Here is a 13,147-nt window from a genome sequence, read left to right as displayed (position 1 = left end):
AGTGCATGAAAGGGCAGCTGAGAACAATCCTAGTTAGTCAAGCAATGCTTGCCTCTTGATCCGGGAGCAGGGGGCAGCCATGTTTGACATGTTCTGGCCAAAGAATGAAAGCGCTGGACGCTGTTGTCATGGATAGGGGGTGGGTGGGCACATTATCCCAAAGTCTCCTAATCCCATTTTCTGCTTTCAAGTTAATCCTCTTCCTAGCTTTTTCTGTCTGCCGCACACTCCACCCCCCACCCACCCACATACACCCCCTGAACTCACTCTCATTCTTCCTAGCCAAAGGCAGTGCTTGCTTGGGAGTTGGGGGTACTTCAGGCAGGGGTGCTCAGACAGTGTGATACGCCTTGTTCCCTGAAGCAGCCCTGGGTGCTCTCTATGAACAGATTACAGGCAAACACTGAGTTCTCAGTTAACTAATACTACAAGGGCAAGCACTGAGAGCTCAGTTAGCTGATAACACAGTGGCAGTGTTTGCCAAGATGACTGCAGCACTGGCTGTGGACAGAATTTCATCCATTCCAAATTCTTCAGATAGTATTACCCTATAATTTACTGACATATAAATTCAGGGAAGTTATTTTAGCCAGATAAGACAGTAAACAAAGGTAGCACTCCCTAGGACTGCTGGCCATCCTGGTCTGGTTCTGGAGCCTCAAAGCTGCACTGTCTCTTCATGTTGTTTCTGTCTTCCTTGACTTTGAAACACCCAAACTACCCATCCCACCAGGCTTCTCTTCTCTGATGCCACCTAGGCTTCATAAGTGAATGTGTTTTCTTTCTTTCTTTCTTTCTTTGTTTCTTTCTTTCTTTCTTTCTCTCTCTCTCTTTCTCTTCTTTCTTTCTTTCTTTCTTTCTTTCTTTCTTCTTTCTTTCTTAAAGATTTATTTATTTTATATATGTGAGTACACTGTCGATGTCTTTAGACACACCAGAAGAGGGCATCAGATCTCATTACAGATGGTTGTGAGCCACCATGTGGTTGCTGGGAACTGAACTCAGGACCTCTGGAAGAGAAGACAGTGCACTTAACCACTGAGCTATCTCTCCAGCCTGTGAATGTATTTTCTTTGCCCACTGCTCCTAGAAATCATGGTTGCTACAGTGGGGTGGAACAGAACAAGTGTTGTGATCTTGGTTCTGGTGTCTGTAAGGAGAAAAATATGCAGCCAGGAACTGAGAGATAGGTAGACGTGTGTGTGTCATCTGGAGGGAAGAATGTCCCTTCTGGATAGTGGCATCCCTTTCTCGGCACGCCTTTGCCTTGCCACTCCAGGTTGTAAATGTGTTTCTCTCAAACATGCAGGAAGTATGGCTGTTTCTGTCCTCAGAAAGGGGTTGTAAGGTGAGGTGTACTAGTTTGAGGGGAAACTGTCTACTGTTCCTTCAGCTCCCTGGGTGAATCTTTTTAAAAAGATTCTATGCCTTGGCTTGTTGCAGTCTCAGAATAAGGATATGTTCTTTAACTCCAACCTGATTCCTCCCCCCCCACACCCCCTGCAACTCCCCGCCTCCCCAACCCCCTCAACCCCATCTTATCATTTTGCTTTGGTCTATGTGCCCCTGCTAGATTGTTCTTGCCAAATCCAGAAAACTGAAGCTTGTTCTGCCAAAGAGCCTTCTTTCTCTTCTCTCTCTGTATTTCTTGCTTAAGAAAGGATCTAAAAAAGAAACCTGCCTATGAACTTGTGCTGGACAGTGGTGATCACACCAGCAAAGCCTGTAGGTTGCTTGCCTAGCTCCTTCTTTCTTAATTATTTCTCCATCAAGTAACTGAGATGGCCAACATCCTACTATGGAGATGACACTCTTGGGTTAAGGCTTTGTGCACAGAAAGTCAAAATGTGCTAAAACGAGAACCTCTTTGAGGAAGAGCTCCACCCTTATATCTGCTCAGAATAAGCATCATGGGCAAAGAGCCTAGAAGCCTGCCGTCGAGTCTTCAGTGTTTGCCACTGAGATTTCGCTCCCCATAGGTTGCCATCCTCCATCAGACACATACTACCAGTCAAACGTTCCACAGGCATAACTGGGGCTGAGTAACAAGCTTCTCAAGAACTCATGACTGAGGGGAGTATTTGTCACAAAACATCATTTTATTAATTGATTATTATTTTTTTTTTTTTTTACAAAAATAAACAATTTAATGAACAAGAAGTACAAAAGCTTCTGGATATGCAAACTCCAGGAGGGGGAGAGCCTGGTTTCGGCTGCTTGGTGGCTTTCACTGAAAGCAAATGAGGCAGAAAGGCCTCGACCCTACCCCCACCCCAGGTCCTGGCTCAAATGCAATCTGTTCCTCCACTCTAGTCTTGGCTCATATGGACATGTCACTGCTGCCCATGACCCCCGGCCTAGGAGCAGCCTGTGGGAGAGGCCAGAGAGCCTTCCCAGTACTGGGTCACTTACATCTTGGCACATCCCTCGACTCTCCATTTGGAGCTGAGCTGAGAGAACACTCTGCGACTGGTTGTTCCCATGCAGCTCCTGCCCACGGTGGCTTATGCAGCAGCAGCAGCAGCAGCAGCACTGTTCTGGCTACATTCTCAAACCATGAATGCAGTAATGGGGCTGCCCATGGGACTGTCCCAGTTAAGACCAGCCTGAGCCCTGCTCACAGCCCACAGCTCCAGAGAGGCAATCGGATCCCAACCAGTGATTCCCAGGCTGGGAGCAAACGTCTCGGACTGAAAGCTGGCAAACTCACATTTTAACATGTCGCATATTGCACGTTTGTCCTGGTCACATCAGTTGCTCTGGGATGGTAGCTTTGTCTGCAGGGGTTCCCAGGTGGTATGCAAGCCACTCCAGCAGCAGTCAAGCCCAGCTGGTCAGCTGAGCCCGCAACCAGTCAACCAGGGGCCTTCACATATGTGGTCTTGCTGGCATCAGGGACCACTTGGTTCCATCCAGTCTTAAAAAAGACCAGCTTCCGACCTAGGGGCAGAGATAAGAGTTTACAGATCTGGGTAATTTTCTTCTTGGAGGTAAGGTTACTTTCTATAAAGTGACTGCCTTGAAGGACATGTGTATACTTCTCTCTCATCATCAATGCCTGCCCTCTGCCTTTTCGGAGGGGGCCCTTCACATCTTTTGGAGAAGTATAGCCACTCTTCTGAGATACCCCCTCCCTCTGGCTCACCTGTCCAGGTGGTCTGGTTGGTGACCACAAAGGCACGGCACTGGGCATGGCTCTCACAGACATCTACAGCCTCGGCCAGGCTGAACACAGACAGGAGGCAGCCACCATGGTGGTAGGATGGCCAGCAGCGATAGTCCTCCTGTGTGATGGTACTGTCCGGGATGCGTTGGTACTCTAAGAGTTGAAGGGAAGACAGTGAGAACTGTGTGGCCAGGTGAAGGCTGAGGACTGCTCTGTGAATACGGATTGCAAGACTCATTTGCTAGATGAAAGCTGACATCCGGGCCTGCACACCCACCCAGCCTGGAAAGGAAAGCAGCCAGAGCTGTTCGAGCTCACATGACAGCCAGGGAGACTTGGATTTGAGGGCATGCACATCTCTTAGACTCAAGGCCACGTAGCTAGTGTCAACAGCATAGGACAAATGGGACATATGTGAACCAGGCACGAACTCCGAGATACCAGCTGTCTGTGCTGGGCTCGGAGGTCAGGGCATTTTAGACATTTAGAACAGGGCTTCTCAAATATCGTGGTACGTGTGAATTTCCGTGCAGTATTATCACAATGCAGATACTGATTTGGGAAGGCCTGAGGTGGAGCCTGGGGATTCCTGACTCAATTCCAGTCCTGCTCATGTGTTGCAAGGGTTCAGAGCCCCTCAGACATACTTGGTCCTGACTTTGGGGACAGGCCAGCTAAGCTTCTAAGATAGACCTGGGACCCCAGTAAAGGAGTTTGAGGTTCAGAGACATATAGATTAACACAAAATGCCACAATTCAGGGTTCAAGGGTTTGAGAAGGGTTGAGACCTCCCTGTGGTTCAGAGCCCCAGAGACTCAATAAGTGCAGAGGCTCCTCAAGAGGCTGAGAGGTGGGCCTCAGGCTCACTGATCCTTCCCACTGCTCTAGGAACCCCAGTTGCTGACTGATAATGCAGAAGCCCTGGGCCTCTGGCCACCCCACCCTCCTGCCTCCTTCTCCTGCCAGGGACTAGACCAAAGTCCAGGCAGGGTTGCCTGTGATTTATGGCCCCATAAACAGAGTCCTCAGGGACAGAGCCGGCCATTGTTCACCTCGTTAAACTTTATTTACAGGGCTAACGAGGGCTCCCCCACCCCTAAGGCTGGTCAGGCCTCCTTGAAAACGGAGGCTGCCCACCCCTTGCCCCCCAACCATTGCTAAACCCTTAGGCTTCTGTAGAGGGACCATTGCCTGTAACCGTAGTTATAGTTTCCCCATCCTGGGGAAGTGGCTTCTTGGTTCATTTCAGAGTAGGCTAGCCCTCCTCTGGCTGCCCTTCATGCCCCAGGAGTTCAGAGGAAGGGAAGAGAATGTGTATTGTGATCCAGCTGTGCAACAGGACCTGCGTGCGCTAACTGCTTCCACACACCTTGTAGGCTAGTTAATGCCCATAAGACATTTGCTAGGTGAATTATTTTGAACCCAATTCACAGTTGAGGAAAATGAGGCCTCAGAGGTACTGGTGGGGTTTGAAGCCATTCTTAGAGAGGGTGTCAGCGCTCAGCCAACTGCTCAAGGCAAATTTAAGTCAGTCAGAGACAAGACCTTCAAAGAGAAGTGTGATCCCACGAGAGCTTGCAGTCTCAAAAGGGTAAGCCATAGCCCAGTGGGTGGAAGTCACTCACTCTTAAACCTGCTCCCACCTGCCCCATCCCCCATTCCCGCCCTGGTCACTCACCAGCCCCGCTGCTTGTAGAGTTCTGCAGGTACTGCCCGCTCCGGAACAGGTGCAGCACCGTCTCCAGCTGGGCCAGGGTCTCATCCACCCCCCAGGCAAGCTCCCCTGCAAAGTGCAGTATCGTGATCACCACTGATCACCATGTCCCTGCACCCTTCCTCCCATGGGAAGCCAGGGCTTGGTGGCTAAGGAGGGTCCTTACCACAATAATATCTTACAATATAATGGGTCCTAGATCTTGCACGTCCCAGGGTCATTCTTGTCCCCATTTCTGACAGGGCAGGGGCAGGTGCTGAGGAGCAGACGGGTCCTGAGGCTTACCTGTGGCATTGACGATGGCATCCAGGAGAGGCCGGAGGGAAGGTGGGGCACTATGTGGCAGGAGGTATGTGAAGAAGAACCTATGGCAGAAAGGAAGCAGGGGCTCAGGGGCCCAGCCTTTGGAACTACATCCTTTTCCTTTCACTTCCATTAGCCACATTGGACTTCCATGTGGCCTGGGAGAATCCTCACGCAGGGACCAGACATGCCTACACTACTCAGCTGTGAGTCATAGGGTTGGGCTCAGAAGTCCCATTCTCTACCCATCCTCATCTTCCAGGCTACACTGTCCTCTGCCTGACCCCGGCAGTGGAACAGCCCCATAGTTGGGGCTTCTCAGCCATGAGGAGCTCTGTTAAGGTCAAGAGCTAGGGTGGAGAAGGCACATGCCAGGCCTGGCAGCCCTAGGCCCTGAATATAACACTATTTTAAGAAGCCTCCAGCTGCCCCTGCAACCTAGCTCTTCTTAGCACTCTCTATTTTTAGCTCCATGGTCACACTCTCTCCTCACTGGGCCTCTGCAGTTCCACGGGTCAAGGTTATTCTCCCCGGTTGGTCTTCTGGCCCCAACGAGGCTCTTGCTCTGCCAGTCCCCTCTTTGGCTGGAGTCCCAACATTACCTGTAGGCATTGTAGAGGTTCCGTTTCTCATTCATGCCCTCGCACCAGCCCTGGGCAGAGCAGGGCAGGCTGAAGTTCCTGGCTGGAAACTCTAGTATGCAGTCGGCACCACTAGTGCACAATGTTTCTTCCACGCGGGCATCATCCAGGTCCGTCACCTTCAGCTCCCCATCCACTAACACAAACTGCCGAGGGCGGAAGTCAAGCAGAGTGACCGAGCCCAGAGGGGAGTGGGCTAGGTGGTGGAGGAGGCGGCCAAGGCTGAGGCAGATCTGCGGGAAGACACATAGGTTGGGTCAGGCCTGCTGGACTCACAGGCTCTGGCTTTAGCTTGGAGGTTGGCCTTTCTCTTTTCTGGTCCCAGGCCATTGGAAAGGTCATTGATCTCCATAACCTTTAGGAGTGAGATAACAACAGGAACGTAGGATAGTAAATCACTTTCCTTAAGCCACACCTTGAATGTGGCCTCGGTCAGTGTATGGAACTAACGCAGCAGTTCTCAACCTTCCTAATGCTGCGACCCTTTAATACAGTTCTCGTTGTACTGACCCCCGACCCAGAAAATTATTTTTGTTGCTACTTCGTAACTATGCTTTTGTTACTGTTAGGAATCGTAGTGTAAATCTGATAGGCAGGATATCTGATATGCAATCCTATGAAAAGGGTCTTCTGATCTCCAAAGGGGTTTCGACCTTCAGGTTGAGAGGAAGCGTCCAAATGTGCATAAGGTTATTTATTTGTGATCCCAGGAAACTGGTCTTCCTATACCAGCTGTGTAAAAGGTGTGTGTGTGTGTGAGCGTGTGTGGGCACACACGTGCCCTCATGAACACATGTGTACACTCACTCACAGGAATGTGCACATATGCTATGGACAGCAGGGACAACAGCAAGAACACAAAGGCCACGATCCTCAGTCCTGTTCTTTTTTTTTTTTTTTTTTTTTTTAACCCTTTGGCCCACGGCCGAGCCAGTGTATGCTCCTCCCTGTCCCTCCCTTCCCCGGCCGAGTTTAGGCTGCTCTGAGAGCTTGCCTTCTAAGGGAGAACCATCCCAACGAAAAGCCCAGGCCTGAGCCCTCCTCCCTGCTTACTCGGAATCGATCCTCCCAGGAAGTCTGCAACAGCTGGATCATCTCCACAGGGGCGCCCAGCTCTGTGATGGTGGTCAGTGTGTCCGGGATGTCCTCACTGTCCTGGTAGCAGTAGCCATAAAGCTGTGGATATCCAGGGCAGGTCATTAGGTCACAGGGTAGAGGCAGGGACGGAGAAAGACTGGACTATCGGATGCCCTGCCCTCTGCCCTTGACAATTTCCCTCTGCCTGTGCTTTAGCTCAAGACAGTGGAGAACGGTGTTGCCTGGGAAGTTTGGCTTCTGTTCCTGAGGCCTTAACTTCAACTGGCTTGGTGACATCAGTCCTTCACCTCTTGTTAATCAGTAAAATGGGTGGGCTTAGCCACCATGCACTTACTTGGCACTGTGCTAAATGTATTATGTGCTTAATTCAGTTCTTAATTTTAAACTTCATTTTAATGAATTATTATTGTGGTGTGTATGGTATGATTGAGTGTGTGCGTTGAGGTCAGAGGGCAACTCTCAGGAGTCAGTTTTCTCCTTTCACTGTGTGTTCTAGGGAGGGAATGCAGGCCATCAAGCTTGGTGGCACACACTTTTACCTACTGAGTTATCTTGTTAGACTTTCTGATTCTTTTTGTTGTTGTTGTTGTTTTGATTTTGATTTTTCGAGACAGGGTTTCTCTGTGTAGTCCTGGCTGTCCTGGAACTCACTCTGTAGACCAGGCTGGCCTCGAACTCAGAAATCCGCCTGCCTCTGCCTCCCAAGTGCTGGGATTAAAGGCGTGTGCCATCACTGCCCGGCTGACTTTCTGATTCTTATAATCACCCTGGTGGTGTGTGGCTACAGTCAACATGCCTGATTTGGGGTGAGGGACTGACTCAAGGGAGGTTAACTAGGTCATACAACTAACAAACACAGAGCTGAGATTCACATGGACGTCCCCAGAATTTCACAATCTAGTTCTTCTGCTAATACAGGGATCAGTAAATGATTGTCTGTTCCCTCCCCTCCCACAATCTGTGTGTGTTTCTCTGCCATCTCAACTCTCTAAAGCCGAGAGGCCCGTCTGGTGTTCCTTGCATACGTGTATAGGTGACATACACAGGAGATCCAGTGAGAGGTGGTTCTCAAGGAAGGTCTGTGTGAGAGAGTATAAGTTGCTATGTACTCTTTCCTCACCCTGGGGAGGGTCCCTGTACCACTCAGCTAGGCACGGCAGAGCACAGGAAGCCTTTAACCTTAACACCCACTTCAGCATCCTCCTAGGGTGGCCTGCTTCTCACTGTTTCTCCCAACACACTGCATAGTTCTGGCTTACAATGGGCTCCAAACAGCCAGCACCCTATGAAGCATGAGCACAAAGGCTGAGTTGTCCAAGCCCTACAAGGGAAAGTGAAGACCTCTGTGGTGGAGGGCTGAAAAGGGAGACAGGGAGCCCGTGGCCTAAATGTGCTGTATATAGCAGCTCCTCTTGCCAGCATCCTCCCCAGCTGCCCTGCTTGCCCCAAACGCCCACTCTCCTCCCAGGAGCCTCAATCCTGTCCCACCAGAAAAGCTGGACTCAGTGTTGGTCTACCAGATTACCTGGGCTGTGCCTTGAGGACCCAGGGGCTGCCCTGGGGACCCTCTTTCTCCTTCCATATCCTCAATCAGCCCAGGGAGGCCCCAGACTCAGGATGGGCTTTGGGGAAGGTAAAGAGAGCAGCCCTGGGGCCTGGTTCTCATTTTCTTGCTCCAGTATGAGCCTTTGTGGGAAACTTCTGAAGGTTATTAAACACCCGGAGGTCGTTAAATGCACTATTAACGAGGTATTAATCAACACCCCTCAGGAAAAAATAAAAAGACACCATTAACTCCCCTTAACCCACCCCCAGGAAGCATGAAGCTGAGGAGTGAAGTTGCATCTTTTGTTCTTTTGGGGAGAGAAATTCAGTCTAGCATGGTCAGAATCTGCAGCCCAGGCTGGCCTGGTTAGGTCCTAGGATGATGGGGTAGAGAGAGGGAAGGTCCTGTGCCCTTTAACCCTGGGCGACAGAGGCATCTATCCTGGGAGGAAGAGTACATGTGGAGGATAAAGAGGTTCAAAAGACAGAAAGATCCCCAGGCAGTCCCCTGTTGGCCGGAGGCTGTGCTGAAAGGGCACAGAGGGCCTCCATGGCTGTCTTGCCTTCACTAGTAGAGCCCACAGTGTAACTTCAGGCTGTGCAGAGATGGGGAAGGGGTCTCAGGAGCCTGGGATACTTTAGAAAGTCCTCTGACTCTTCCCCAGTCCAGCAAATAGTCAAACATTTTGAAATTTTAGATGATTTGGAGGTATTAAAGCAATGTGATGTCTAGTTCCTGGCACACACAGCTCTGAGGCCTTTTGAGCAGGAAGATCCACTGCAGGCTGTACTGGCCACAGAGGTAGCCTAACTGAAGAAGCCAGAGGGACATGGCCTGTAGTCAGAGACCATGAGAGGATCTCATCCTCAAAGCTGTCCCTAAGATATACTGGGGACTCCCACTTTCCCTAGGACCCTGAATACTTCTGTCCTAGGGGTGTTAGCTCCAGCCGCAGACTGGAAGTCTCACAAACAATTCTGAGAGATGCCATGCTGGAGAGGGCACGGGTGAGACATGTTCCCTTGTAATGTCTTGTCTTTCTCTGGTGCCCTCATTACGGGGGGGGGGGACAACATTTCAGACAAAGAACACTCTGTGGGTCTGGTTGTGGGTGTAGCTAGATACTTGTGGAAATATTTGGTGAGGCCATCGAGGTAGGATTCCCTATGGCTAGGAAGGCCCACTGAATGTCAAACCTGTTCTGAGAAATGGCCTTGAACAATTAACAAACACTTGAATGTCCCGCTAAGTCACTTGGTCAAGGCTCCTCCACCCCCTCAGAATCTGGCTAGCACCTCAGGTTTCCCAGAAAGTTCCCAAGATCCCAGAAGAGGAAAAGAGAACAAGATCCTCCCAGTTAGAATGGCCACGTAACCAGCCGTTCACTCCCTTAAGTTCCAGTCAGTGTTAGCCATGGAGCTAGACATAAACACACACAACGGGTGTTTGGGACCAATGCAAGGCCTAGGTCCTTGACAGAACTTGTCACAAGAGTGTGGGTAGGACTGGGGGTGGCGGGGATTAGTTCTAGGGATGCTTGCAGCCACTAGGAGTATAAGTAGTGTTCTGGCCTCTTTTATTCTCTGTGGCCCACAGATCCCTCCAGGCCTTGGGGCCCACTTCTCACTGCGGAGGAAAGAAAGGATGGACTGGTGCACTTCTGGTCAGCTCTTTGGGTATAGAAAAGTGAATCTGAGGGGCTGATGTGGGTGGTATGGACAGCTGGGGGGTCTGAACACACTTATGTCACCCGGCCAAGAACAGTCAGGAATCCCCTTTCAGTCACCTCACACACAAGCAGAGAGTAAGCAGTCTGTCTTATATCCAAGGCAGAGACCTCAGAGAGGGGAAGTGGTTGTGTTTGGATGGTGTTGGCACTGTGAAGGTCTGCTCTAAATGCAGCCTTGGATAGACGAGGTGTGGGGACATCCTTCCTGCCTGTGTCCCCAGTGAACAAGGACAGAGTTTCTCAGTGTGAAAGTATGCATCTGGCTTTTTGAACCGTCTAGTCTCTCGGCTAAGCACACTCAGAAGAGTGTGGTATTCATATTAGCAGACCTTGAGTCTTCAAGCCTAAGACCCTGAGGCTTCCCCTGTGGTTCAGCTGGACTCACTTGAAGTCCCAGGGAAGACCGTGGTCACTTCTGGGAAAGGCTGTGTATTTTCTGGCCTCTTTTATTTCTTCTAATGGCCTGTGAGCGGGGTGAGAAATGCGGATCTCCCTGAAGATCAAGCCAGATACATGGTCTCTTTTCAGCCCCTCCCATACCCACTGGGGCTTAACACCATCTCCAGAATAGTCGTTGTACTTTGAAAGAAGTGTGGTTCAGGCTCTACCAATATGGGGGATCCTATTTCTACATCTGGGAGCTGACTGAAGCTGAAAGTTGGAGTTGGACTCTAGGTCACTATGACTGGAGATAATACTCTGGTGTTCAACGGCCAGCTTTTAGCCAGTAGCAGGGTCCTCTGTGGTCACAATTCCTAATCACTGCCTTATCACCAGCTTGGGACCCTTCTTGTCCTTGTCTTTAACGGATGTGTGTGCTGGTACAGTGTCTTACCCAAAGGGTGAGAGACCGGCAGGGTGGTGCTGAGTGGTTCCCTAATCTGGATTCTGCACCTAGCTGCAACTGGGCACCTTTGACACCCTGAGACTTACTCTGTAAGACCAAGGAGTCTTTCAGAGTGGCCAGTCAGCCCCCACATCCCGGAACCCCACTGTCGTACCTGCAGCACGTTGGGGTGCCGCAGCCGCTCCAGCAGCACCATCTCCTTGAGCAGCTTGTGGGCCGCCAGGCGATAGCAGCCCCTTCGCGCCCCGAACTCGCGCACGCAGCTGCCCAGATCGTGGCCGCTGAAGTCCACAGCTTTAAGCGCCACCGCAGCGCCGCCGGGCAGGCGGACCCGGTACACAGCCTTAGTGTAGCCTGAGCCCACGTACTGCGCGCCGGACACGTTGCGGAGCGCGGCGCAGCCTAGGCGCGGGCCCGGGCCGGGAGCAGGGGGCCAGCTCGGAGCGCCGTATTGCGGGGGCCGGACCCGCGGGGGCCGGGGACGCTGCAGGCCCGGCCCGCCCGGAGCCAGGTCCATCAGGCGCCGCCGCTCCGGCCGGCCAGCTCCCGGTCCCGGACCCCCGCGGGAATAGCGCTGCACCTCCTCGTAGCGCTCCCGGATCTGCCGGGCCAGCTCCCCACGGCCCCCGCGACGGCCCGGGCCCGGGGCTGCCGAGGACCCCGGGGACTGGCCTGGCCGCGGAGGCTCCGAGCCCGGTGCGAAGAGCACGTTGAGTACGGAGCCCAGCAGGAAGGAGGCGCAGAAACCGGCGGCCACGGCCGCCCGCCGGCGCCGCATCGCTCCCCTCCCCCCGGCCGGCCGCGCGCGGCTCCCCGGCCCCGGCCCCGGCCCCGGGCGGCTCAGGCTCCGAGGCGACTCCGCTTCGCGCCGCGCCGGCCCCCTGCCCAGCCCGCGCGCATGGCCCGGGCAACCCCGACCCCGGCCCCCGGCGGGCGGCACATCGGCCTGACACTTGCCTCCCCCCGCCCTGCCCCCGCCGCTTATAAGGCCCCGAGCCACCCCCGCGCCCGCCCCTCCGCCAGCGCCTCCCCGCGCCCGGCCGAGCCAGTCCTCGGCGCCGCCCCCTCTGGCCGCCCGGGCCGGCCTTCCCCGCTGACTGACAGCGGGACCTCCTCCCGCGGCCAGCCGGGCCTGGGAAGCGGCGCGGAGGCGGCTCCGGCCCTGCCCGGCGCGCGGCCCCCGAGCTCAGGCCGGGGGAGCGGGGGAGGGGGCGGCGGCGCGCAGGGCTTCCAAGCCTGAGGCCAGGCTGGATAACGGGACGGGAGGCCGAAAGCGGAGAGGGCCGGCGGGGTGCGGGGAGTTGGAGGGGCGAGGCAGGCGGGTAACGGGCTCCGAGGGGCTAGCGGCCAGGGCCCGGGAGCGGGGATCCCAAGGGTGCACGCTGCCTCCCGGGGGGCTCGGGGCTGCGGGGTGGTGCGCAGGGGTCCCGCCGTCTGCGGGTGAGGCTGCTCTGGGCCAGCCCGAGTTCAGGGTGTGGTGAAGGGCGGCGGTCTGGGGAGGCTGCCCGGCACCTGCGAGAGCGCGAGGGGTGGGAACTGTGGTCTCAGAGTTAATCATGAGGTTTCTGAAGAGTTCTTTTCAACTGCCTTCTACCGGGACTTTCTGATTTTCCAGGTCCCCCGAATCCTCGCAGCTCGGCAGCCGAGCTCCACCCCAATCCCCGATCTTTGACCCGACGGTAGGGGGTCGAACCGTTTACAGCGAGTGCATTAGTGTCCACGCACGTCAGTCTGTGGAGTGTGTGCATCCTCAGGTCCTGAAGGGCTACTGTGTCCTAGGAAGGGAATGAGTGTGTGCCCTGTGTGTTAAGTTGGTGCTGACTCCATCAGAACTTCTGGCCCCTCCTCCTCCCTCCTTGATTGCATCATTAGTGCTAATTGAGGGGCTTTCACACGCCAGTGCATTAGCTGTTTGGAGTGAGCTCCCCCCTCCTGCGAGATAAGCCGCTACCCCTCCCCCTCGTGGCTCTCCACTTCCCTGGAGCCCTGAAACTGTCCACCGAGGTCGTCTCACTTCCTCCGGCTCCCTCCTGCTTTCCGCTGGGCAGGAAAAACAAAAACCCTAAAAAACAAAACTCTCTTCCTGCATTGTCATGGATTGGG

General features: G+C 53.6%; 1 protein-coding gene across 1 annotated transcript; it reads right to left on the bottom strand.

The window, feature by feature from the left end:
- Positions 1-2,078: 2,078 nt before the first annotated feature.
- Pkdcc (protein kinase domain containing, cytoplasmic) lies at positions 2,079-11,876 on the bottom strand. The gene is made up of 7 exons (XM_034514582.2): positions 11,199-11,876; positions 6,878-7,000; positions 5,786-6,057; positions 5,166-5,245; positions 4,845-4,949; positions 3,146-3,319; positions 2,079-2,940 (listed from the first exon to the last, which is right to left on the bottom strand). The coding sequence occupies exons 1-7, from the start codon at positions 11,820-11,822 to the stop codon at positions 2,855-2,857; spliced, it is 1,464 nt and encodes a 487-aa protein (XP_034370473.1). The 5' UTR covers positions 11,823-11,876; the 3' UTR covers positions 2,079-2,854.
- Between the last annotated feature and the right edge of the window lie 1,271 nt (positions 11,877-13,147).

Source organism: Arvicanthis niloticus, chromosome 11 (genome assembly GCF_011762505.2).
Source record: "Arvicanthis niloticus isolate mArvNil1 chromosome 11, mArvNil1.pat.X, whole genome shotgun sequence".
Classification (NCBI taxonomy): domain Eukaryota; kingdom Metazoa; phylum Chordata; class Mammalia; order Rodentia; family Muridae; genus Arvicanthis; species Arvicanthis niloticus.
The sequence above is the reverse complement of the archived record's forward strand: the minus strand, read 5'-3'. Positions and strand labels throughout refer to the sequence as shown.

What these genes read in the sequence shown, in the direction of transcription:
- Pkdcc (XM_034514582.2), bottom strand. Translation starts at nt 11,822, where the DNA reads ATGCGGCGCCGGCGGGCGGCCGTGGCCGCCGGTTTCTGCGCCTCCTTC. An exon ending in GGCACCCCAACGTGCTGCAG is followed by an intron (nt 7,001 to 11,198) that starts GTACGACAGTGG and finishes GGATATCCACAG; the next exon opens with CTTTATGGCTACTGCTACCA. An exon ending in CTCTACAAGCAGCGGGGCTG is followed by an intron (nt 3,320 to 4,844) that starts GTGAGTGACCAG and finishes TTCAACTCTTAG; the next exon opens with AGTACCAACGCATCCCGGAC.